The sequence below is a fragment of the Embiotoca jacksoni genome, unplaced genomic scaffold (genome assembly GCF_022577435.1).
Source record: "Embiotoca jacksoni isolate LCO1_2020_lvr unplaced genomic scaffold, fEmbJac1.0.p SCAF_14, whole genome shotgun sequence".
In the NCBI taxonomy this organism is placed as follows: Eukaryota; Metazoa; Chordata; class Actinopteri; family Embiotocidae; genus Embiotoca; species Embiotoca jacksoni.
In genome coordinates, this window is record NW_027185274.1 from 15,126,716 (window position 1) to 15,153,898 (window position 27,183).

A 27,183-nucleotide genomic window follows, 5' to 3' on the forward strand; every position below is an offset into this window, starting at 1 on the left:
GTTAGCAAATGAAAATTTTTGGTCTTTTTGCATTTATTGAGAGATTGCATTGAGTGGCTCTATTTTTACTTATCGTTTATAGAGTTACACATGGGCTTATTTGGAAATGTTCGATTCAAAATAAAACTTGTGGGGTTTTCTTAAACTAACAAAAGTATTGTATCTTAAAGCAATAGTTTTACATTTTGAGAAATACGTTTATGCACTTTCTACTGAGAGTTAAATGAAAAGAATAAAAAAAATGCTTCCATAGCTCTTTCCGTTGCACTTCGAGAAATCTCTCCACACAATGAGAGCGAAGGGGAGGAAGAAGCACATGCGCAGGCTGAAGCGTAAAAGGAGAAAGATGAGGCAGAGGTCAAAGTAAGCCCTCATCCCTGCCAGCTGTCATTCCCATCTGAGCCGCTCCAGAAGACCGACCCATGTGGCCGAAGTGGATCACTTAGATCAGCGAAACAAAGAATTTCAGAGGACCACGTCTCTCATCGAGCCGGCTGTGGACATCTGACTGGACGACGGCGAGGACGCTGGACAGATGTGTCAACATCAGGACTGCAGCTGCTGTGTTCATGGACCATAATACATCTTGTTCACTCACAACATTCCTGTGGTGTATTGAACAATAAATGAACACTGTTAAATTTCCAACAAAAAAGAACAACAACAAAAATGCTTCCATATCTGGAAAAACGAATGGAAACATGGGGAAACAGCTGGGCTGCCTTGTTCAAAGGTAACAAAATCTGCTCAACAGCACCACTAAAGTTCATTAAAAGTCACTGCATGTTGCCTGGCAACCTCAGTGATTTGACCAAGGGCATTTAAGTGATTTAGGTGGATTAAAGTCCATCAAACAGAGGTGCATCAGAATTGAAACATTCAGCCATAGAGGGCAGTAAAACTCTGTTATTCACTGTTACACCAGTGTTTAATACAAAGCATTGTGAGCAAAAAGCACAATGTGGCTTATTTCTTTTTTGTCAGTAAATATTGCACATATGGCTCATGCTGTCCTGCTGGTTAGTATGAGGTGAAAAATAAAGGTCATAGCAGTATTTTGGGATGCCTGTATTTACAGAAATTTGGAAAGAAAACAATAAGATGTTTTAAGTCACAAGTCCTCAGAGACCAATGTCTTTACTCCTTTAACTCCACAGCACCTACAACCCCACCCTGCCATACTCAGCACACCAACTGGCCTCATATGCCCCTAAATCAGAGGACATCCTTAAAAAGATCGATAAAATAAAAATCAACCTTGTCTTCACCTGAATAGCCCTTATCTTCAGTCCTTAGCTGATTATTTGCACAAAATCCTGATGGGCTGTAGGCCACCCAACAGACTCCGTAGCCCTGTAAAGATCGGACGGGTTTGGTATCCGCTGGAAAAGAAAATTGTAAAACTCTGTCTCCCTCCCTCATAGGTGTTTTTTAAGCAAGAAGTCTTGGGACCCAGTCAAACATTCTTTCACAGCAGCTTGCATACACGGATTCATTTCCTTCTTTTCAATGAATATTGAGCACCAAAACCACCTTCAGAACCAAACCGTCATAACCAGAATGCTGTCTCAGAGACTTCAGAGACTTGTGGTGATTTAACTTAAACTTAAATTGTCATCACATCTTTACCACATTGAGGAAAACCATTTTTTTCTCTGTGTAACCACTTGGTGGTAGGCTTTTTCTTTCTTCTTTGCTGTTGTAGACCTTAAATTATTTAAATTGTTAACTTTATCAGACACAAACACAAATGCATGTAATGGACTACGCACACAAAATATTTGATCTCCTATTATGCCTAACTTCAACCCTTACAATCTACAGCCACATGTTGATGAAGATATTGCCCTAACAAGTATATCTGGAAGCACTGTCTCCTTGTTAAGCTCCATTGCTCTTCAACAGCTCTGACAATTATCCAAGCATAGCAGCACAACATGTTTACATTTGTAGTGAAAGTCCATTAACCATGTCAGAGTTTAGCTCTATGATTTCACGCCTTGCTGGACTCAGGTCTTTATCAGGCAGCCACTCCTAAATTCATATTGACTGATTGATAACTGAGATAGACTGTGGAGCTGGCAGTTGTGAAATGACTTCCTCCTCCATCTTTGCTCAATAAAGAATGGCAGTAATTGCACAATATTTCTAAATGCCACAGCATGAAGCTTGTTTGACTGCACAGAGATCAATGAAAAGAATCGGGTTTTGACATGTATAAAAAAATTATTAATTTAATGTCAAAGCACAATGATGTGATCCTGTACTGATTATATTCTCATGTTATGTTTCTAATTGTTCTGTTGTGTCTAATGTTATCGATGCTAATCGTTTGCTCTGTGGATGTTTCACCCCTATGCGCTCAAATCCTTTGTTTTTCTCATATGGACAGTTTCAATTCAAAATGAGATCTTCAGCTATTAAAGGCGGGAAATTGGTACAAAAACTGTCTGGCTAACAAAGTGTCTTTGGATTTAGTTATTTAAATTGAGTTAAACATCCCAAAAAACATCAACACAGAAGGAAAAAATACAGTTTAAAAAGTGTGTTGAACCAAAACCCCACACAAAAACAATATATAACAGCAGACACTGAGACACACACAGACACACACACCCAACAGTGCAAACACCGTGCCTTCAAAACTAATAGCACTATAATACATTATAATGGTTGGGTTGTTTTTCTTTGATCATAGAAACTTAAGTGACTCAGAAATGTATTTTGTAAAATCTGGTTTCACAATGAATCACAAGACTGAGTCACACAATAAACTGGAAAGTATTCAGATTTGTTGGTCAGATAAGTTACACATATAAAGCCTGATATATAAAAATAAATCTAAATATGAAAAATTTATATAAAATGTATTGATTTTGTGTTCACTGAGCCACAGGCTGTAGCATCTCTAAAATTGTTCGGCTTTGTGCTGTAAAACAAACAAAATCTTACATTTCAAGTAATGAAAACAGTTTGCAGCAGTATGTGCATGTTATTACAAATACCAAAGGCTAGATTTAATTATAAGATGTTTTTAGATGTTTAGCTTTAAAGAGACTGTCCACAGTACTTTCATGTACTGACATTAATAAGATGATGTGTATTAACATATCCAATTCATGTGTTCAATGTATGGTATCTCTGAGCCTTAAACCCTAATCAAAAGAAAAATCAAGACAACAATTTGCAGTGACAGGTGATCATGTGGTGAATTACATGGAACACACTTTTTGGAGAGAAATAACGGGATGATGCCCACCTTCATAGAGGGAAGTCTTTATTCTTGGCACAGGAACGTCTGACAACAGCACAAATGGGATATAAAAGTGTAAATGTTTTGTGCACTGCATGTGTCCTGTTGTTTTGCATTTCTTTTCTTTTTTAATTTTATGTCCTTTGATAGCCCATCTGGTGACAGCATTGCAAATCAGTGTATTGGTCATATGGAGTATGTTACATGTCTTCGTGCTATGTACTTAAATTTAATTTTTTTTTTTTAAATTTTAAAAAAATTGAGAAAAAAATAGAAGAGTATATCAAGTATATCAAGTGTATATCAAGTGTAACAAACGTAATTCATGTACAAGCTCTGTGTGTGTCCAAGTATGTCTGTGTCTTGTTAGCTATCCGTCATAGATTGTAGCTAAGTGGGAGTCTTTGGTTATTTCTATGGAGACATTCACTGCAATGGCTCACACACGTGGGAGTGTAAAGCTGAACAATAGCACCTATAGCAGGACTTAAGCTGTGTGTGTGTGTGTGTGTGTGTGTGTGTGTGTGTGTGTGTGTGTGTGTGTGTGTGTGTGTGTGTGTGTGTGTGTGTGTGTATGTGCGCGTGTGTGTGTGCGTGACTTGAGTGGAAGGTGTTATCCAATGTTGCTGATAACATTAATATTTGAACACTATCTGGGGTTTCTTTGTAAACGGAAACCTTGTGTGGTGAGTGTTGTGTGTGTGTGTGTGTGTGTGTGTGTGTGTGTGTGTGTGTGTGTGTGTGTGTGTGTGTATGTGCGCGTGTGTGTGTGCGTGACTTGAGTGGAAGGTGTTATCCAATGTTGCTGATAACATTAATATTTGAACACTATCTGGGGTTTCTTTGTAAACGGAAACCTTGTGTGGTGAGTGTTGTGTGTGTGTGTGTGTGTGTGTGTGTGTGTGTGTGTGTGTGTGTGTGTGTGTGTGTGTGTGTGTGTGTGTGTTCTTCTCGGTGTCATGTACCTCTCTGTCTGTGTACCTGACCGTTGCCAGGATTTCCTCTTCTTTTAATTGGGTTAAATTCAGTTACAAGCCGCATGTAAACACTTCAGAAACAATACACCAGCCATCGGAGTGTTATGGGAGCACTTTAGTCTGTAGATAACTTTGTTTATACCTTGTCATTCGGGGGATGACCTCTAACCTCTTCCTTCATGGGATACAAATTAACATGTGCAGTGTAAACAGAACAGTTTCAAACAGTTTGAAAGACGATGAGGCAGCAAAACACTAGACAGCATGGCATGGGAAAATGCTTTGCCACGTTTTTTTACGAGAAGTGAGAGGAGAGGAAATTAAGTTAAAAAAAAATTACAAAAATAAGAAAAAAGGAACAGAGATTAAGGGGGGGCAGAGGAGGGGACAAAAGGAACGGTCTTCGCTTGTATTTTGGGAAGAGCTGAGGTGTGCAGGGTGATAACTGAGTGTTTCAACCATTGCGTCCAACATCTTGTAAAGATTAACAACAACAAGGTGGAGGTGTTCAGATACAACGCAAAGTTACCTTGGTAGTCCCTGAACAGACAACCAAAACTTTCCAGCTCTCTCATTCACCAACCATGTTCATCACAATGCAGAAGCATGCAGTACAAATTTCATTCATCTCACTCTATTGTGCCAAGAATGGGTTCAATGATGTCTGTTCTGACAAAGAGGGTGGACAAGGTCAGCTTCAAGTCACCAGAGCTTTGAAGGCATGGCCAGGTCACCTGGTACCTGCATCAGAGACAGCAAAGCACTAGGGCATTAATTCCTGCTTTAAAGGGAAAACCGGTTTGGTCACCTCTTATTGTGTAAATTCACTTCATGTGGTACAGTCTATTGGGTCAGAAATGTACCCATAAGCTTTTGTTTAGCTTGTTCTTCCATTTCAAGGTCCGCTTACCTGAAGGCATAACATACTTGATATGCTGCATGAATACATTTTCTAAACTTTGAGACAGAGACCAGCTGTTTTCAGATGCCTTTATTTTCTGATAATTGCAGTGATGTGTCGCTATCATGTATAAATAAAACATTCATTTAGGGAACAGTGAAAAATGCTTCTCAGAGAATGCTTCATTCTTGGTGCTGGAAATATTTGATAGTACTGCAAAAATCTTATCAAAAGTGAAATCAAATGCTACAACCTGGGAACAATATAAAAGTACTTTAAGGTGGGGCAACAAAGTAGGGGACACATTATTTGTTATTTATGGCCAAAAGAGAACACAGATATAAATCATCAACAAAAAGTTAGTTTGGTAATTGACATTGTAACCAGCCAAGCATTTACCAGTGAATATAAATATAGAACTTCATATAAATTAAGTTAACTTAGAGATCAGGTTTAAACAGTAACCAGTGAGCCCTTGACCCAAAGCACAAGTAATGAAAAATGAATGAATAGCACTATAATACATTATAATGGTTGGGTTGTTTTTCTTTGATCATAGAAATTTAAGTGACTCAGAAATGTATTTTGTAAAATCTGGTTTCACAATGAATCACAAGACTGAGTCACACAATAAACTGGAAAGTATTCAGATTTGTTGGTTAGATAAGTTACACATATAAAGCCTGATATATAAAAATAAATCTAAATATGAAAAAATGAATATAAAACCTTTCAAATGTATTGATTTTGTGTTCACTGAGCCACAGGCTGTAGCATCTCTAAAATTGTTTGGCTTTGTGCTGTAAAACAAACAAAATCTTACATTTCAGGTAATGAAAACAGTTTGCATCAGTACGTGCATGTTATTGCAACTACCAAAGGCTAGATTTAATTATAAGATGTTTTTAGATGTTTAGCTTTAAAGAGACTGTCCGCAGTACTTTCATGTACTGACATTAATAAGATAATGTGTATTAACATATCCAATTCATGTGTTCAATATATCTCCGAGCCTTAAAGCTTTTGAGACAGAGAATGATCTTAAGCATAAAACTAAGCACAATGCTCGTCACAACTACCAGATCCACTCTGACTCCTTCTCTCTCTATAGATCAACTATAGGCAGGAAAGACAGTTCAGCCAGTCAGGCGTCACTCTTCATTTGGGACAATTCGCCTGCAGGCCTTACATTTTACATGTGACATCAAACAGTTCTGCTTTGACTTAAGAGATTGTTCGGTAAAGCTACGGCATGAACAGCCAAGCCTAAAACACAAAGGTGTGTTACATCAATATTTGCTCACGTTCAGTGCTAAGCACACCTTCCTCACAAACCAACAGTTAAAAAAAAAAAAAACTGGGGATACAGAGAGGGTTCAGCACATATATCCATGCCGTTATTTTGTTTTATTACTCACTTTAGCTGTTAAATCAGTCAATATAGGCTTTGGACAAACTCTGCAGAGCCCTGATTATGACATTTTAAGATTCATTGCATAGCTTAGCTTTCCATCAACCCCTTCTTTTTAGATCAGTTACACAATGTCTACATGAAAGGAGCAATGTCCCCTGCCAGTTTAAATTACGGTGCATAAAGGCAACTAAAGAAGGTGATAGGGGTTCTGATACAAAACCATAGATCACCAACTAGCATTAAGTGCATGTCAAAAATTTTGGGATGAGCACCGACTCCCCTTTTACCACAGAGCAACTCAGTCAGTGATAACATGGCATCACAGATGCAGCAGATAAACGCACATACTTAAAGGGACATTCCATCGATTTTAAACATCACATTGAGTTTACCTATCACAAAGATCCCCACTGAGCCAGAAACCAGTTGTGAAATATCTTCTGTGTCTCTGAAGGAAGCTTCTCCAAGGCTGTGTCTAAAATCATTCCTGCGTCCACCTATTTTAGTAATCTCCCTATTCAACAGACACTTCAACCATTTGCATTTTGCTTCATCACTGACAGGTGCAAAGTCACACAACAGTTTTTACATCAATATACTTTTTTTTCCATAAAATTTTTGGGACTTTTGCGGACACAATATAGTGTAGAAATTTTACACTCTGAATTTGGACACCATTAAATAGTAAAGGTATTGTCGCGCACTGTATAGTAAATAGAGATTTTAGACACAACCAGATGTAATCTCAGTTTGGGCATCGGTTGCTTTGACTAAAATAATTTCCTTTTTCATCTGTCCTACAAATACCCAGTTTTTATGAACGTGACAAATGAAATCGCTGGAATGGTCCTTTAAAGACTGCAGCTCAAATGTCATGAGAGAAAGAAAAGAGTCCAACAGTATTTTGTAGTGAGACAGCATGCAACTCTACGACCCCTGTATGACCCTATCATGCAAAACCCACAGGTGGTATGCACTCACACAGGACATATGATGACAAAAAGTCAAAACAAATAGGACAAACAACATTTCACAAGGACGGTGTGAAAGTAATGCACAGTTTTCAGATCATTCCATTAAAAATCTTCATAGTTTCAGTCTTGATTAGCTGAGATGACTGACTGCAGTGGGGTTGAGGATGATCATGGGGCTCAGGGTGCCCCGGGAGTAACAGAGTTGAGTTGTAGGAAATGATTTACGGACTCATTCTGATTCCATCAATTCGTTGTCTTTTTTCCCTCCATGCTGTTTCCTTCTTTTAGTTCATGAGTGCCATTGTGCTCTCGGGTTGGCCACCAAAGATCCCAGAGAAGAACTCCAGTGCCAGGCGCACGTGGATAGGCACAAAGACATATGAGGTGTAGATCACCATGGCGATAGCAGAGAAGAGGATGGAGTTGAAGATGGATTTTTCCCAGGGCTCCAGGACATAGATGCCCGTGATGAGCAGGTACTGGTAGTACAGCCAAGACAGGTACTCCCTCAAGTTCTTGAAGTTCATCCTGCAGGCTGAGTGGAGGAGAAATGGAGGTGGGATGTTGTCAGATTCAAGCCATGAGAAGAGATGGTGTGAGGGAAAGGTTTAGTAACTCAAGGTGAAAAATGTTACACGACAAGTCCTGAACTTTACTTTAGGAGAAGAAATATTATCAGCAAATGTTTTTGTACCAAGGCAGGAGTAAGGCCTCTGTCAGTATTTCATTACATTATTGAATTATCATTACTCATGTTTCACTGTCTATGCTGAAAGATAATCTGATCTATAACAATTACATAGCCTATTATGTAAATGTCAATGCATGATCTGCAAACCAGCAAAATATTTGCCTCAGTTTCTCAAAATTGTAGTCGAGTGCAGGTATTGAGTAAGTGTTCTTTGTTACTCTATATCCTCATCTAATTAAATTAAACGGTAAAAACAATTGGATTTTAATGGACAAATTTAATAAAGAAATGTGAACACTATTTCTCTCTACTGGCCGATACAGAATACAGTTATGTTCAAAATATTCTATAGTGTCCCCATTATTTAATGGTTTGATTTACAGAATAGGCTTCAATAATATACAGTAATAGTCTCCATGCACAGATTAAGATATAGTTTGCCGTGTCAACATCATTATCCTGGGGACAATCATATAACTGCATCTGAAAATAATCCCTTAAATAAAAAAAAAACAATAGTCCTTGAGGCTGTGTGTTTATTACTAAGGAGGTGTGGGGAGAATTGGGAGAATTGGGAGCACCTCTCTAAGCCCTTCCAAACCCACAGCACAGCCCTGAGGGTGCAATCAAGCAGCCTCATGAAGCTCAGTCACACCATTGAAACTACACCCACGGGTCCCACATGGCATGAAACGGCTGTCACCTATTTTCTCAGAACACTTCTATCCACACTTGCTACACATGGGACAGCTACACATGAGTTAATGCTGTATGAGAAGGTCCTACCGAAACGATTTTCTACACCCACGGAGGATAAGGCACCGATAAGCCAAAATGCACCTTAAAAAAAAAATAAAATAAAAAAAAAAGCAGTATGTTAATGTTAAGTAAAGTAGCCGCAGAAGTCAACTGCAACACTGTAAGGGGCGGGGCCAACAGGTGCGCTGCAAGTGCAGGCATCCTCACCTGTCTTTTTTTTTTTTTTTTTTTTTTTTTTTAAATCGGGAGAATTGGGAAAAACAATACGTCCGTTTTCAGTGCGGGACAGCTACTGTCCACAGGATGCAAACCAACCATCTTCCTTAATATTACAGTAGGGCTGTTAAACTGAAGGTTGCCACAGGCGACGCGCATTCTGGTAGTTGTTTTTTTTTGTGACAGTTATATTCTTAAATCACAATTTAAGTGGCATGTTTTTAATTTAAAAATGTCTCGATAAATATCTCCGTTAATAAGTCTGGCCCACGAAATCACTGAAGAAAAAGTTGTACTTTCCGTCCAAATGGTGTTAATGTCTATAAATTGCGTGCATGTATGATAATAACGGTTGATTATATATTTTTTTTATTTGAGGGGATGCATCAGCTCTTGATCGATTAGCATTGACTGTATAATCTATATATCTACTCACCTCAGCAGCCGACGTGAGATCCCCCTGGATAAAGGCTACTGACAAGATTATTGGAGGACGAGCTGCAGCCCGCGTCCCCACTGCTGCTCCGCGTAAACGAAAAGTTGCCTCACCAGTTTGCCACTGGCCTATATGCGGCGCACATGCCGACCACGAGTGACACCGCACCACACCCACCACCACTTTGTCCTTACACTGCAGGTGGACTGACCGTGAGGACTACAACGCAGAGAGGCCGGCGTGTGTGGAACAAAATTTCGGATCAGTTTAGATTCACCTTATAATTCACAAACAGCCCTGCTTTTCTGCATCCCTCCCCACCCCCCGCTTTGCGATAGAACTGAAGAAGAAATATCAATAAAATATTTCGACCAATCACTTTAATGATACAAATATGTAGCAAACTGAGTGTTTTTAACTTCTAAGATCACAATAAGGGCAGCATTATAGGACCAAAGCTGCGCAAAGTGTTTAGGAAACAAACATAATTAGTGGGTTAAAAATATATCCGGGGGGGGGGGGGGGGTTGGGGAGGATTCTTCGTTCACTTTCCCAAGTAGATCTGATTACTGTTAACAGCCAGTTCAGGTTTGTGAAAAACGAGACTGACTCTCCTCCTGCACTCATCGAGTTAAAATGTGTGCCACGTCACAGACTAATAAACCATGTGATACCCGCAGGTCTTCATGCAACAAACCTGGTGACAAAACAACTCTTAAACAAGCTCTTTAAATGTCGATTAGGATTTGTTTTTGTTTAAACTGAAAATGTATTGATTTTCCATTCCCCAAAGCATCAGAAATCCTCAAAAACAACACATCTACAACTCTTTCATGCCATTTTAAACTACACCTGAGGGTTTTTTTTTTTTAAGGAAAACGTCTTACCCAAGCTACCCCTACCGCTTCACGGTCCCACAAAGACCCTAAGAAATGTCTCCATGTTAATTTTACTGCAGCCCATGGCACCAAAGGAGTCGAACCAAAATTTGACTTTCTTTTGTCCTTTTGAGGACATGCTATCCCTGCTTGCAGTTTTAGTTCATGTTTATCGTTTGTTTTACGTTCCTGTCTTTTAAAGAATTTTGTTTTACTCTTCCACTTTACACTGTTTTGTTTGAACCAATTAATGTGCATTACATTTATAATAATAATAATAAATAATAATATATAATGTATACTAAATTATGAGATTGCCGACTACTCCCAGAATATCTAACAACATAAAATCTGCCAAATACCCAAAAGTTTTACCAGATTATTACTTTATTATTGTGAAAAAAATAACTTGAGCAAAAGTGTACAGCAAGGATTTGTTATGAAGGGCATTTCTGGAAGTGAAATGTAAATGCGTTATCTTTCATTTTGGAAATATAGAGTGCATTGTGGAAGTTTGGATCTGTGGTGTATAAATAGTGACAGGTCGGAGTGTGGAACTGTTCACACTTGCGTCACGGCTCCAGTCAGTTGACCATCACTCCTAAGTGAGCCGAGTGAGTATTTGAATATTGCCCACAGTAGTCAAATGACAATTAACAGACTTGGCTCAGCTTACTGCAGGTGTGGCTATTTAAATGAATTACTTCCCATTTCTTGTTGGCACAAAGCGCCCTCTGGTGGATGTCTGCAGCTCTTCACAATTGTTTTTCAACAAGCAGAAAACGTCTGAAAAATGTTAATAATAAGGACAGATATTTATTTTTGATAAAGTGAACTATAAGCACTCCATTTCCATACATTTTCAAAGATTTTATATGAAAAAAGAAAGCACTATAGATAAAGCTGAAAATGTTAATGAATAGGCCCAGAGTGGGACCAGTTGAATCAACTGAAAGTCCAGTTTCTCTGTGAAGTGGCACCATTATAACTCTCAGTTTATCTACTGTGATGAGTCATTACAGCACAGTCAGAGGATCTGTGGGATTTTTCAGGTGACACTTTTCTGTTTAATACGTCCTCAGTCTGCTCCCAGTTCAAATCAGAGGTGTGTTTATGTATCATTGTATTGTCAGAAGACCTGTATTTGACACATCAGCTGTCAGTGCCATGAAGGCAGAACGGTGAGCAGCTATTCAGTCATCATGTTGGCCCCCTCCCCTCCGGTGGCGTCTGTTAGGCTGAGCTCCTCCAGCATCTCCATCAGGGAGATTCGTGGTGCTCCGTCATCATCAGTGTCGCTCTCCACTGGGATCTTAGACGCATCTGAAATTGAAAAAAATCGGCATCTGCTCATTAACTATCCGACACATCATCTATAACAAACAATGTGACATATGTTGTATCAGAAACCTAAGCAGCTGTTGACAGTAAATGAGCTGTAGCCTGACAATGGAAAGCTACATGTATCAACAGAAGTTTGGAAATCTCTAGAGATCCTGTTGCAGAACAAAGTCATTGATGACCAGCTGCTCACCTCTGTAGATATTGACGTTCTTCCTCAGAGACTCATCTTCCTCCAGGTCCTCCAGGAAGTCCTGGTATTGTCTAAAGACAGAAAAACAAGTTAGGATCAAATCCATCTGGCACAATATTACAGATGAAAAAAAAATCCACAGGATATTTGTCATTCTGGGCACATTATCAAACTATTCAAACAATGTCTTTAGTCACATTGTTTTAGGTAACTCAAGTGTTTTCCCTTATTTTCTGTACAGGGATATTTGTGCAGAAAACATAGTGCGGAATTCCTCAGCTTCAACATTAACCTGAAGATAAAAGCCTTTTGTGTTTCAATTTATGCAACATTTTTTAATGATATTTCATGAGAACTTCAAAAGGAAATATTTTAATTGGATATTTTATGTAGCTAGATACATTATTATCTATCATTATTTTCTCCAATATTCTCCAAGCACTTTTGAAATAAAAAATAGGTCTGTGGATGTTCTACATTTTTTAATGTTCCATGAAATTCCATGAAAAGACAAAAAACAACAATGAATCGTTGTTTGTGTGACCAAAGTTTGATATAGCTCATTCCTCTGTCATAGAGGACCGAAAACACATTGATGAGCCACACTGCTGCACAGGTGTCCATAATCCTTCATCCCAACAAACACAGCCACTGTGTGCTTATTTTGAATCAAGCCTACATCCAACATCCCAAGTTACTAAAGACTTAGGCGCATGTATCTGCTCGGGAGTTTGGGGGTCTTCACCCAAGAAAACTAAAATATGCAATCTCATGATTTTTGAGAACAAATATGTATCTATTCACATCTGAAGAGTCCCCCAAAAAAATGCACAGTTACTACTTCTTTGTGCATAATGACAGCTAAGAAGCAGCATTTTAGAAAAAAAAAAGCAGACTGTGATTGAGAGGACAAGAGAAGATGAAGAGAAATATGTATGAGCTAAACACAACTATCCTACCTCTCATCGTCTGTGTCCATGCCCTCACGGTCTCTGGCCATCTCCTGCAGTTTCCAGTTTCTGCGCTTCGCCCTCCTGGTGCGGTCGTAGCTCTTCTTGATCAGCACCTTTGTCCATTCAAATGCACATTGTACAAATTAAAACACATCATCAGGCTTCCTGCAGATTTTTATAATGTCATTCTATGAAGGAATTTACATTATGGAATCATGAAATCAGTACTTCATGCTGCCACTAGAGGTCAGTGTTAACCTAGTCAACAATTGCATTATTTGAAGAGCAGGTCTGTGGACTGAGGATGTTGAGGGAAGTGCAGCTGAGTCTTACCACATCAGGAACATGTTGAGGGTTCATCTTATTCAGGTACTCATCGTTGATGTTGGAATTGGCGAAGTCAAACCTTAAGGGTGAGAAGTACATGTCGCAGTGAGTATAAGCCTCAAAGCCGGCTATCGCTCTTAACGTGACCAACGTCTGAACCTCCCATCAATCCTTCACACTCACCCGAGCACCAGGTCTCCGATGTTCAGCAGGTGGCCCAGGAACGTACGGCAGTGATACTGCTGACTGGTATTCAACTCTGATGTTTTCTGAACCCACAGCTCAGCCAGGGTGTGCTGTAACACACAAACACACGCCGAGGGACTATAACTGTGGTTTCAAGTCACCGAAACTACATTACTCTTGTTGTTTTCCTCCTGTTTGTTCCAACAGTAGCATCAATAATAATGCACCATTCAGAGAGACGCAAGCAAGAGAGAGAGAAGTACAAACCTCATCCCCATCAAAAGAATTTTGGCTGCCATTTTGGCTCGAGTCCCACATACAGGTTCAGGGATAATGTAATGGTTTGCTATTGATTTTGTTTCCAAGGGAAGAGTAATGTTCCCCCATAATGCAATCTGTTTTGCACCAACACACACACACACTAACCTTGTTGGACCTCATGCCCGCTCCAGCACCCAGTTTTTGGTTTCTGATGATGTCAATGTCCATGACGATGAACTCCTCCAGTTGCCGTGGGTGACAGAGACTGTTGAAGGGGTTACGCCAGTATGTGTTCCCATCCACCTCAGCAACTGATGAGATGGAAAAAATTTTTTAGTATCACTAACAGTCATGCTGTGATCAGAATAGTCATCAGAACAGACAAAAAGACAAGCAGAAATGATTTAGTAGATTCTCATTATTACTGGAAGATCTTAAAAAATAAGACTAATCACACACATTCGATCTACAATAATTTTGCAGGCACATTCTCCAGAAATGAAGTCATTCTTGATACATCTGATTGTTTAAGACATTTTTAAAAACCCTTACATCAAAAGATTTTCAGTTCCTTCATCTAGAAGCCATATGGGTATTAAAAACATTCGCAGTATGATTTGTTTGTATGAGGTTTTCTTTTCTGTACGTACTCTAGACAAACTAGACAGGAATGATGTGTTCTCGTCTCCACTGCAAATAAAATGCAGAAGCAGAAAAACAGAAACACACACATTTCTAACACTCGAGTTAATTGCCGCTGAATCTTCCCAAAAAGGCTTGAGGCTGTTTCTGCTATTCAGCCACCTCAAAAACGTTCTGCGACAGAAATAGCCTGCTCTTTGAAGAGTAATTAAAAACGTGTGCGCTGCTTCAAAATGTCAGAATGCAGTTGAGGACCCGCTCAGCCTCTCACAGAATGAGTAATTACACCACATACAGAGGAAGCACGTCATCACACTTGTCACTGTACTTGTATTGGTAGAAATCCGTCCAATAAAAAAAAAAAAATGACAGCGTACATAATGCAAACAGAAAGGTCTTTATTTTTTTCCCTTTTTGTGAGGGAGCAGAGTGAAGCTGTGAAGTTAAGACGACTGATCACGACAGTCATGACGCGGTCAGCAAACTGCGGCCGGCTTACTGCGGGATTGAAACGTGTCGACCAAGCAGTGACTCTCAGCTTTTTTTCTCCAAAGAAATGCACAGGAAATGCTTTTTATGTCTGCGTTCAATACAGAAATCCATAAATAACCCCTGGCAGTGTTAAGTGGAGATCTTGACCCTCCATGCACTCGCGTGCCATTTTCATGTCTTCACTCGCACTTAGTTTGTACCTTTCCTGCAGGTATCTCTGGCTCAGAGCATACGTGTTTCTGATCTGCAGCTACTGGCCCTGCCAACCTGTCCACTGTTTGTTGTTTGTTGTCTTTCTATGCTGTTCTTTTCTCTCATCGCTCTCTTCTGACCCTGAGGTGACGTATGTTGTGATTTGGTGCTATAAAAATCAAATCTAACTGAATTATAATTCCTTAAATTAAGTGTACACCTGAAAAAAATGTGTTGATCAAAGAAAATGAATGGGAAAATAATTATTTGTGGGAATATGCTGCATTTTATTCTTAAGTCATAATACAGCCAATATTTTAAGCACAAATTATGGCATCTGATGACATTACTTGGGCTTTAGGAGTTTGTGATGGACATTTTCTGGCATTTTAAAGACCAAACAATTAATTGAGGAAATAATTGTCAGATTAATCCATAGGTGCAGCTAAAATTAAATTAGCAGTCAAATTTAGATCTGGTCTAATTTAAACTATTTTCAATTTTTTTTATTATCGATTAACATGTCAATTATTTTTATGAATAATAGTTTATCTATAAAATGTCAAAACAGAAAAACCTAAATCACCAAACGGTTCAGGTGCACGACACATAACGAGTATGTCTGGTTCAGATCTGCATGTCAGTACCCCGGTTTTCCTTCGTTTCCTGTCTGCCTCCCAACTATACACTATCAAATAAAAGTAATAGTGACAAAAAAAATTCACCTTTTGAAATGTAAAAAAAAAACTGCTGGTTTCCTCCGTCCAACAGTCAACAGTTCACATTAATTCAGCAATAAGAATGAAAACTGCTGAATAATTTTCTGTTGGTCAACCATTTCAGCACTAGGCTAATAAAATATCTTGACTCCATTTATATGGAAGAAACCAACAACAATTTATCAGAATGCATACTCCACTCAGAGTAGTGCGTTCACACCTACATGATTGCTACTGAGGTACATCTTGTGCTGTGGTTTTGCACATTAGGTCTTTCACAATGTTCACATTATGGAGTGTATGTGTGGAGTTATGGCAATCACATCTCAGCTGAATACAACCTGACACACACCACAACACGGTGGGCTAAAACTACAGTTGACAGTGGTGTCAGTTGCACCTGGTAAATCACATCGGTACTCTGGCAGCAGAAATACTCACTCTGCAGGGTGCGGGGATCAATGAGATGGATGGTGCTGGTGACACGGACGCACACACAGACTTGACCCATGTTCCCCAGGCTCTGCGCCAGCCGCGGTGAAAGGCACACTACGTTGTCCTGGCAACCACACAACGTTGGGTCAAAATGAGTTCACAGAGAAAGTAAAAGACTTTGAACTGGCTGTAGAGGTGCACCACTGCTCGATCCCCAAAAGAAAGCACAAGTTTTCATTATTGGAATATGCCCCCTATCACTCAAACATGCAGTAAAAAATACACCCAAATCTATGTGTTCCTTTTTAAAACACAAAACTAAAGCTACATGTCAAACAGGTTTATGAAAATGACTAATACTTAATTCTAATGTATTATTTACTTCTCTTGTATTGAATCAGATATATTATTTATCACTATCAAAATCAAATACAGTATGAAAGATTGCAGCCCAGCCTCAGGTTCTTGTCCGCTTACCAGCACATCGTAAGAGAGCTTTCATATCATTTTTTCTGAACTCACAAAGTGAAGGCTTTAGAGCACAGTAATTCTGTTTCATCCAATGTACTGAGCAGATATGCGCGTATCATTTTATTGAAACAAAATCCAAATAAAATGAGAAATAAACTCACCTTGCAGACAGGTACGATCTCCACAGAGAAGGTGCTCTTATAGTTGAATGTGTTTGAATGGATGTCATGAGAGATGAGGCGCTGGGATGTCTTTGTCCTTTGAAATAGAAAAGCAAGCATTTATTATTGTTATTATATTAGATGTTGTGAAGAGACGCAGCATAGTCCATGTTTTACCAGTTGGATATACCACAACAATAAAAGAGCCTAAATGAAATAAGATGTCCAGAACACATGGAAAAGAAGTCATTTCTTGAGCAGTTGGAGGTTATATCAACATGTCAGCTAAACATTCAGGGACTGATTGTCCTGTTTGAGGTTCGCCCAACATCTAACAACTCTTGCACATTATTCTTATTTATAGTATGTATTGATAGAAATAGCAAGAAAGTAATGTAAAATATTTCACTGTTTATTTTAATGGGTTTATTGTGTTAATGCCTTTTTTTTAATCCACTAGCTACATTTCAATAACATCTGTTACCAAATTAACTCCGCATTTGCTCACAGATTTTTGCATGAAACCATAACTTCTCAATGTTGGCAGACGTAATCAGTCTGAACACTTTGAAGATTGTGTTTAGTGTTTTCAGAGGCACAGACTGAAGCACTGCTCACCTGCAGGGCACGGTGCACTGCAAGAAGTCAACCATCTTCTGACCGTGCTGCTTGGAGCCATAGTAGAAATCAATCCCCTCTAAGAGAGAAGAGAAAGACCATTAAATCCACACTCCAGCAATAAATTCATCACAGGCGTGCTTCACAGGTCATCACCGTTACAGCGCACATATGCACGCAAGCAACACACATGCGCACGCGCACGCACGAGAGCAGATGGCAGCATAGGAAAATATGGCAGACACATGTTGCAACCTTCATAAAGCTTTTAAGTCCTGCCGAGATGTGGAGATGATTTAAATTACCCTATTGGGCCAAACTCCACTTCACAGCCCTGACCAAGAGTACAGAGAGCAGCTGCTGAGCTGTCAGTCAATGCAAAGCATGTGTGTGTATGTTGCAGCACTGAGCATCTCTCAGCAGGCTATGAAGCAGGCTTGTAGTGCATGAAACTGGTAAGGGATGGCTGCTCTGATTACATCACACTCATTACAACGTATGTCCCTCTGAGGCCCACATGAGGACAGCTGTATCAAGTGATTGGCGCCATTGATATGCATGCATGGCTTGCTGTCTGGTACGGGACGACGTAATTAACACTCAACACATCATTATGTTCTGCTTCATTCTAATCCACATTAGTTCCGCTGGTGACGAATGAGGCAAGTTTCCCTCTTTTCGGTGCAACTCGGGTCAATGCCCAAAGGAAAATACCAGGCTCCTCCCTTTAGGGATATGTTGACTATCATACTTGAAAAATGAAATGTATAAAACCATATACCTACCATTGATTTCTTTGATGTTGAGAGAGTTCTGGTGGAGTTTGTGCTTAATAATCAGCTGTTCTAAATAGTAGAATGTCTTCTTATGAACAGTCTGTTTAAAAAAAAAAAAAAAAGTATCATAGCGAGATTCATATTCATCCTTCCAGACTTTGTCCTGATTATTTAAACATTCATTAGTGTAAACTTGGATAGACAGCTCCACACTTGCCACAAGTAGACTGATAATTAAATTCAAACTGACAGAACTCGATACGCGTTGTATTTCTGCTGTCAGAATGCAGAAAAGTGACAAACGACCTCGTCATCATCCATATAAACCAACAAAAGGAGGAAATGGAGCTCAGGAGCTCAATATTATTATTATACACTATATTTTGACACGTTTTGATGTATTTATATTAACAGAGCTAGCAAACTATGTAGGCCAGGCGAACCAAGTCTGGCTATTTCATATTATTTCTAAAACAAGTACATTTCTTCTTTCACTATAAACGCTGCCATGTCAAATTATGTTAATTATTCTTCTCCAAGCTCTAAAAAAAGCTCTCACTTTCTTAGTGAAATGTAGTTTGACAGGCATAGAGGTGTATTTCTCACTTAAACGTCATGACTTTCCCACTTCCCAGTTGCTCGTGAACGCACCACATTTCTCTGTAGCAGTAAAACAAAACTTGGTTTATCTTCATACATCAGTGTGAAGTGCAACCCGAGGACCGTTTATATTTCCTGCCAAATACCTGGAGGTCTATGCTCACATGTTTGATATAAACCCTAACAGCACTACAGGTAAAAAGAGTAAATAGATGACAATGAGCATTCTGTCCATACCTTCTGCTACCAAGATAACCAGATTTACAAATGTACCAAACTAATCAATAAAATGAAACCAATTTCATAGGTGCATCCATGATGTATTGAAAAGTACTTCAAAGTGTTTCAAATATAAATCCAGTTCAATAAAAGTATAACAGGAGATAGCCAACATGGGGAAATAACATTTATTGATGTGATATTTCAGTAGGCCACAGACACCTACCTTCTGTCTAACTTGAACCACGGCCTTCCAGAAGTCTTTCGCCTCCACACGGTGGCAGTCGTCGCACATCTGGTACTGGACGACAAACTCCACCACAAACACCTGCTGCAGGATTGCGCCATTCATCACCTGGAGAGGCGAAGACAGCAACAAGTTACACTAGATGCTCTCGATGCATGGCAAACAAACACTAAATCTTTGAGCCTTAACTGTTCATTTACCAAATATTTTGGAGGGAAAAATATTGTTTTTTTTAATGTTTGCCTTTTTACACCATGAAGAAAAAAGCCTGACCAGTGGGTAGTGCAGACCGCCTTATAAAGGCCCTCCAACAGCACAAACAAAAGAGTTGGCCTGAGAAGCTGAGGGCTCATGTTCTCATTAAAGGTCAAGAAGATGAGATGACAGCCAATGGCAAGACTCACTTCTCTCAAACACACATAACTCAGTCAAGAACAGACGGATCTGTTGCCCTGCTGTACGATTCCCGGAGTCACTCTGTAGCTGGATGTGTGTTACACCTTGACATCACTCATTACATGCACGTTGGTATACAAGACACTCTCTTTATTATTACGTCTTAAATGGAGGACAATTAAAAAAAAAAATCAGCTGCCCATTACCACCTGGAAAAAACAACCCAGATAACATTCAGGCAAAAAGCATCTTGCCTCAGTCAGGCCTCTATTCAGTTTTGATCTCAGTTTAAATGTCACTCTCTCACACTTATCACTTGCACTCCGTCTTCTTACCTCTTTCTGGATGGTCAGTTTCATCTTAATCCTCTTGGAGTGCGGCTCCGTCCACAGGAAGCCAGCATCAATAAGACGCACCTGAGAAGAGAGCGCTGTTGTTGAATCCATGAAGTATCATGAGCCACGGCTGAGTGCACTCAAGTACTTCACAAGTATAGCAGTGAAGAAAGTGCACATCATCATGACAGGTCAGATACATGAGATGGACGCAGTATAAGAATAACGCAATGCACTACAAAGTACAGCAAATCGAGATTACATCATCATTTCAGTCTAAAAGGTCTTAAAGGTGTTGACTGAACATTAGAGGACATCAATTCGTATATTGTATTAAGACAGCCTTAAATTATAGAAAGCTCCAATTCAATTGTTACCATCATGACTCCCCTGCATGTGTGGAAGCATTTCTCCTCTGCACAACACCGCAAAACATACTAATGAAATTCTGAAACAATACCCTGAACTGACTTCTTTTACAGCTAAGAAAGTTTTTTTTTGTGTGCAAATCTTGAATAAAACAACAGTTTAATGGAAGTAAGAAGGATCAACAACAAGATGGGACTGAAATAGGCAGCTTGGATCATCATCATAGATCCCACATTTGGACAACTTGAAATATATACCTGCAAAATCCAAGTACACAAGAGTCTTTTGTTTGTGTGGAATTTGTCTTTAGTGAAGTTTAGTAAAACTTAGACTTACTTTAGTCATAGAGCTCTTCAGTTTTTTCAAGCACAGAGTCAATAGTTCCCTGGACTCCAGAGCACACTGCACCCAGGTGGCTGGTGGCTGCAAGTACCTGCATGAAAAAGGAATATTTACATTCAACCCTCAACTTTAATGGATCTGTAATGTAGGAAATAAATATATAGGTGATTTGTGCTTGTAAACAAATGCAGTAAACAAACCGTTCACACTGCTTGCAGAAGTACGCTGTGACTTGCTTGGGGATTCCCTCTGAGATGTCCACCTGAGTACGGAGGCAGGCTACACACATGTTGGCCGGGTTGGGAGGAACAGGAACACCGCAGGTGCAGCACAGGCTGGAGAGGACAAAAGCAACACGGGTTCAAAAAAATAAATAAATGATGATCGATCAGAACACTTTTTGTTTTTTTTTAGTTTCAGACCACTTGATAAAGCAAGACATAACTTATTTCAACTTTGTTTTCCCGATCTTTGTACTCTGTTGGTACTTTTGTTCAGTAGAAACCAGACAGTTTAACAGACTCCTCCTTGGTACAGTGTCCATAAGAACTAAAGTTACCTGACTGATGTGGACCTTCATCTTCCAGCCTCAGGGCATATTCACCTTGTTTAAGGGTGCTACAGGGACTGGATAAACTCAACCCCGACTGCTTCACAATTCTGGCCGATGTCAGCAGCTTTATGAACAGAGCTTCATGGCTCTCCGCAAAGGACACCTAACAGCCTCTGGTTTTGTGCTGCATAGCTTGTGAATGAGTGTCGATTGTTTTAAAAAAAAATAATCAATTATTCAAACAGCTTCAAAAACGACCCAATGTACACATTAACAAAATGTGTAAACAATCTGTATTGAAGCAGCATTTAATTCTTTGTGACCACCAGGAAGAAACATCTGCTGTGATTCATTGGGCTAACAATACAAAGATTGTGGTTAAGGTTTTCTGACTTGGAGCTGATATGTTGTGAATCATGACCCTGATCCTGACTTTGTGTCTCTGAGACCTGACAAAAGGTCCAGATCGCGTTAAACGGAGGGTCCCCCTCTGAGGACGTACAAACCGTCTCCACTCACATGTGTCCCTGGGTGCTCGGGGCAGCAGCTTGCATGTACTCCATTCTTGTCCACTTTTTTTTGACAGGTCGCGTGTCGGTAGGTCTCCGCGTGGTTCTGTGATCTCTAAGGACAGAAACATGACACGTGTGACTGACCCTGCAAAGTTAACAGGTATGTGAAGACCGATCAGGGTGTCGTGGAGTCCACAGTTGGCGGACGCTGCTGAGCGAGCTGACGCTCCCAGCCTCAGTAGAGTTAGCATTGGAGGCTAAACAAGTAATTTACGCGAGTCTAAATGATATTCGAGGAGAAACAAGCAGACCGTGCCGGACAAAAGTATTCCAGAATTACAACTGGCACAAACGAGCCGTGACGAAACTCACTGGAGTTGTTTTGATGGGAAATCCGCCACACACGGTGAAATACAGACCTCCACGTTTTCCCCACCGAGGACCGAGGGAGGCTGGGTGACGTCAGGCATGATTGAAGGACCTCGAGACTGTTCTTAGTTTGCCTGATTTAATGTTCTTCAAAAAAAACACTGTAAACACGTTTTAAAGATAATAATAATAATAATAATAATGACAATAATAAAAGACCAAATTTAAAAAAAAAACATGAATGGCATTACATTCTTGTATTAGATCATCTACAATGCCGGGCCACAGTATAAATACAATTACTGATTGTTAGAAACAGAAATACAATCACAAATCAGACTTTAATCTTATTTTCCTGAAATTATGCTGCAACATGAAATGTTGGCTATTGCATAAGACTGTCTAAAACTATGTATATAGTCCGAGCAAGGCCAGCATAGTGAATATTTAGCCTAATTGGAAACTATTTTTGAGAAATGACTAACATTTTAGACACTATTTATAAAATAACTGTGGGTAGGCTATTTACCTGACAATAACGATAATAATTTTTAAAAAAAAGAAAAGAAAAAAAAGAAGCTAAAATTAAAATTGTGCACATGGCATGTAGAACAGTTTTCCTGCCTGAGCCAAACATAGCCTAACTTTAGTAATAATAGGACTGTAGCCTGCAAGATCTCATTTATCTGACTGAATTAAAAGTAGGACGTCTTTGTGCTTGAGTGTTATCCAGCATGCAAACTGTGTTTACATTTTTACCAACCCACACAGTTTAAAAATAAATCAGCATTAACAAAACCTGAATTGTAGCCTATTTGTTTTCCCTCCAACCATGCATACATTCATTTCCTTGAGAAATAAGGACCCGCAGCCCCCTTCCGTTGACCTCCAATCCCTCTCCTTCTCTGTGCAATAGATACAAGCCTATTCGCTATAGGCTATTAACCTACATGACCCCAAGTTTGGTATTTTGACATGTAAGCACAACGTTATCTTAAACAATGAGAATCTTCTTTTGACACACTCAACAAGATGAAATGATGCAGGAACCACCTCCAGGTCTTGGTCTCCTCAGTTGATTTAACCCTTATTCTCACAGGCCATATCTAAATAAAATTACACTTCATATGACCTTGTGGGTTGTGCAGCTGGTAATTTAGCACTAGGTTGTGGTTTTATTATGAAATTCTCCAACTAAGACCATTGCGTTTTACCATTCATAACCAGTCAATGGTCTTTGTGCACACCTGTGGTATAGCAGTTGTTTGGATGCCTTCAGGTGCTGTCAGAAATATCTGCAGCTGGAACTCTTGTGTTGTCTTGTGTTTTAACAGAAAGTGAGGAATATAGGTAGGGCTTGGGGATAATTCAATATTATTGAGTATAAAATTTCAGTAAAATCAAACAATGCTAACATTTTCTTATTTGTGATCTGTCTACGTGTGAATTGTTGGTTTCGGTCTGCATTTCTTTTTGCTTTATTGAATTTGGGGCAACTATTGAATCGTAATTAGGTTGGCCCTGTTTCTTCTCTGTTGATGTTTGTGAATGTTTGTATGTTATTTCATTTAATCAGTTTTCTGATTCTATTTTAATTTAGGCAATTTTTTTGTCTTTATTGGTTTTTTTTTTAAACATTCTTCCAATTCACCACTTTATGTTAAAAGGTGATGTGAATTAGAACTGTTACTAATCTTTGATGAATGCGTTGATTCATTTTAGAGTTACAAAATACTAATAACACGGAGCCAATTAACGATTTGCAGAAAAGCAGAAAATCCTCTTATCCGTGATGCAAGAATGTGAAAACATCTGGCTTTTATTAATTAATTTTAACTACTTTTGCTTGAAAAGTGAGTGTCTCACAGAAGTTATTGTGTACAAACTGCAATTCAAAGTGACAGTTTTTAAAAATCTAAAAGTTATGTCAAACAGTGGAACACAAATAATTGCTTTGGACATCAGTTTGACCATTTTATGTCATGTCAATATTGTGATAGGCCTATATCAACAATGGTGAAATAAGTATTCAGATCATTTACTTAAGTAAAGTACAAGTACAGCCATGTGAATATACTCTATTACAAGTAAAAGTCCTGCTTGAAAAATCTTACTTACTTTATAAAAGTGGATAAAGCTTTGCGGCAAAATGTTAAAACATACTGGTTTGGTCCCTCTGACTTGTAAAATAGGTTATTATGGGTTAAGCTATATGATATAATCAGATTATTAATACTAAAGCATCAGTGTGAAAGCACAGTATGTTGTAGCTGCCGGAGGTGTAGCTAGTTTACTTCATATACAGTTTCATATCCAGGAACACCGGATAAATTCAAGGGGTCATGGGTTGATTAATCTACTTAGGAATGATGAAAAAAAAAAACACATTTCTGATCCACAAACCTGTTTTCAGTTTTTGGACTTGATTTTTGCTAAGATATTTGATCATTTTCACATTTACTGAAATGAAACCATGTGAGAAGTTTAGAGGGGAAAAACAAATCCCTATGTGGTGTAGCTGTTAACAATTCATAAACATAGTGTGACCAAGACAGCATACTTTTTGATGCCCCAAGTAAAAAAAAAAGGTTAGAAACCACTGGTTTAATATTCAATATTTATCTTATTTTAATATTTAACAATGTGTTTAACGCTTGTTATATTTTCCAATGTGTCAAATCTCCATCTTAACAGTCACAAAAGCTGTCAAATACATGAGTAGAATGTATCTTATAAAATATTAAAATATAATAATTCTATGGAAATTCCTCTCTGAAATGCAGTGGAGTGGAACAAAGCCTATAAAGTAGCCGAGAACAAACTGGAAAGTAAATAAAGTAAAGTAGGCTACAAGTTAGGCAAAATTGCATTTAAGTACAGTACTTGAATAAATGCAGCTACTCAAGTTACTTTGCACCGATGTGATAAAGTAGCTGAACCATTTTTTTTTTTTCACCAGCAGTCTCCCGTGGCTCTGCGGTCAGCACGCGGACTCCTTAGAGGACATTACGAGGTGCACCTGAAGGCAGCACCACCGCTTAGAAAAGCAGCAGCAGCGAGTCGCAGCCAGTGTGGCAGCTGGGAATGTGAGGGCTCCAGCACACACCGCTATTTCCAGGACTGGAAACACCAGCAGGGCTGGCCGGGCACAGCTTCTGACCAAAAGCTCCGTTCCAGCCACAACACTGCCGTAATTTGAAGTCCGAACAAGGGACCTGCGATTTCTTCCCCGGGGTGTCGGTGCTCTCGGACCGCGGCAGATGGTCAACTGACGACCGTCGGTGGTGGCTCACTGCGGGGCTACATGCTAGAGGGAACCAGCCGGAGCTCCGTGTTTGTCCCCCCCCGGTCTGTGCTGACACCTTATCCGCCTGCCTGGTGGGTCCGGTTTAAATATGCAGTGAAGTGTCGTCGTCCCCCCCCCCCCCGTTGAGTCCGTGAAAGCTGAATGTTTCCCCGCTGTGAAACGCTCGGTTGAATGTGTCTTGTTTCACCGCGTCCAAAACCAAACGCGACGATGGAGTGAAATCGGCGGCGGCGGCGAACGACACACACACAACCTGCCGCGATTTCCTGCGTGAAAATAAATAAATGATAGAGGATACAATGACCCTGCTGTCTCTGTTAGGTCGGATCATGCGTTATTTTCTACTCAGACCGGAGACCTTGTTCCTGCTGTGTATCAGCCTGGCTCTGTGGAGTTACTTCTTCCACACGGACGAAGTGAAGACCATCGTGAAGTCGAGCCGGGATGCGGTCAAGATGGTCAAGGGGAAAGTGGCGGAGATGATGCAGAACGAGCGCTTCGGCGGGCTGGACGTCCTGGACGCGGAGTTCTCCAAGACCTGGGAGTTCAAGAGCAACAACGTGGCTGTGTACTCTATCCAAGGCCGGCGAGACCACATGGAGGACAGGTTCGAGGTGCTCACCGACATCGTCAACAAGAGCCACCCGTCTATTTTTGGGATTTTCGACGGCCATGGAGGAGAGGTGAGTGTGGTGCTGAGGCTAGGCAAAAATGTCATCTTTGTGTCTCCTCGGGGCATCCAGTCCGACTCTCAGTCTTTCTCTCCAACACATGCACATGTGTGAGTGCCCAGGGGGCCTTTTAAACTGAGCTGTGGGGCCCTGAAGTGTTAGTTAAGATGCCTTAAGTGATTTCCGAGTGTGTTAATGGTCAGTGTTTTGTTGCTTCTGCCTTCAGACCTGCTGTCAGATTTGTATGAAAAGCGTGAATGAGACAAAGTGGAGCATGAAAAACTTGGCTGCAGGTTCTTCAATGAAAATTGGCCTTTTTTTTTAGGCTATAAAGATGAAGGCATCCACAGAATTGGGCCTAATTCATCAGCAGCTTTGTTTCAAAGTCTGTCAAATAGGTTTTTAGAAGTGATCAGTCTGAAAGTTGAGTTTACAGCTGTTTTCTAACCAGCTGCCACATCTGTATCTTTTCAAAACAAATATTTGTGTCAGCTGATGAAAAAGTGACACATCGGATGATTTGATTTATTACATTAAACTGCGTAAAGTAAATGTGTGGCGATAAAGTTGCAGACATTTGTAAGGTGGGATCATCTTGTCCGGGGACCAAAATTGAGCTGCTATGTCCCTAATTATGGTAGCTCATCATTCCTCCTACTGTTTGAACAATGTGTCATTTTATTTTCTCTGCTTGAATAAACTTACTGCCTGGCACGAGATTTGCTGCAGGAGAATTTGATTAAACACGCATTGATTAAGGGTTATGCAACATGTGAGGACAAACCGAACTAATGAAGGTCCTGTAAGTACGTTTCCACATGAAGACTCTCTTTGAGATAGGGCCTCAAGGTCAGTCATTAAAGCAGGACCCACTATAAGGCCCCCTGTCCTGTCATGTCATGTCAGCTGATATTCTCTTGATTGTTACATTTCCCCTCTGCAAGGCTTTAATTGAATTAGGGCAAGACTGGTGCCAACCGGGAGACTCCCTGGAGAC

At 39.8% G+C, this 27,183-nt stretch overlaps 3 protein-coding genes across 4 annotated transcripts in view; 1 reads left to right on the plus strand and 2 right to left on the minus strand.

The window, feature by feature from the left end:
- Positions 1 to 5,215: 5,215 nt before the first annotated feature.
- sptssb (serine palmitoyltransferase, small subunit B) lies at positions 5,216 to 9,839 on the minus strand. Its single transcript, XM_069148211.1, has 2 exons — positions 9,622 to 9,839; positions 5,216 to 8,054 (listed from the first exon to the last, which is right to left on the minus strand). The coding sequence occupies exon 2, from the start codon at positions 8,044 to 8,046 to the stop codon at positions 7,804 to 7,806; it is 243 nt and encodes an 80-aa protein (XP_069004312.1). The 5' UTR covers positions 8,047 to 8,054; positions 9,622 to 9,839; the 3' UTR covers positions 5,216 to 7,803.
- Positions 9,840 to 9,984: 145 nt separating this feature from the next.
- nmd3 (NMD3 ribosome export adaptor) lies at positions 9,985 to 22,294 on the minus strand. Of its 2 annotated transcripts, none has more exons than XM_069148206.1 (16): positions 22,212 to 22,294; positions 21,847 to 21,951; positions 20,975 to 21,109; positions 20,769 to 20,865; positions 20,064 to 20,144; positions 19,312 to 19,440; positions 18,276 to 18,366; positions 17,491 to 17,569; positions 16,873 to 16,969; positions 16,247 to 16,364; positions 13,926 to 14,071; positions 13,497 to 13,609; positions 13,320 to 13,392; positions 12,993 to 13,099; positions 12,034 to 12,104; positions 9,985 to 11,822 (listed from the first exon to the last, which is right to left on the minus strand). In XM_069148206.1, the coding sequence occupies exons 2-16, from the start codon at positions 21,888 to 21,890 to the stop codon at positions 11,689 to 11,691; spliced, it is 1,515 nt and encodes a 504-aa protein (XP_069004307.1). In that variant the 5' UTR covers positions 21,891 to 21,951; positions 22,212 to 22,294; the 3' UTR covers positions 9,985 to 11,688. The 2 variants fall into 2 exon arrangements, with proteins under 2 accessions (XP_069004307.1, XP_069004308.1); XM_069148207.1 differs by having other exon boundaries at positions 22,259 to 22,273.
- A 2,951-nt stretch (positions 22,295 to 25,245) lies between these two features.
- ppm1lb (protein phosphatase, Mg2+/Mn2+ dependent, 1Lb) overlaps positions 25,246 to 27,183 on the plus strand; it is a 43,810-nt gene continuing 41,872 nt past the window's right edge. The window contains exon 1 of the mRNA XM_069148209.1: positions 25,246 to 26,198. Within this exon, the coding sequence (XP_069004310.1) occupies positions 25,800 to 26,198 (399 nt within the window). The 5' untranslated portion in view covers positions 25,246 to 25,799. The remainder of the gene's footprint in view (positions 26,199 to 27,183) is intronic.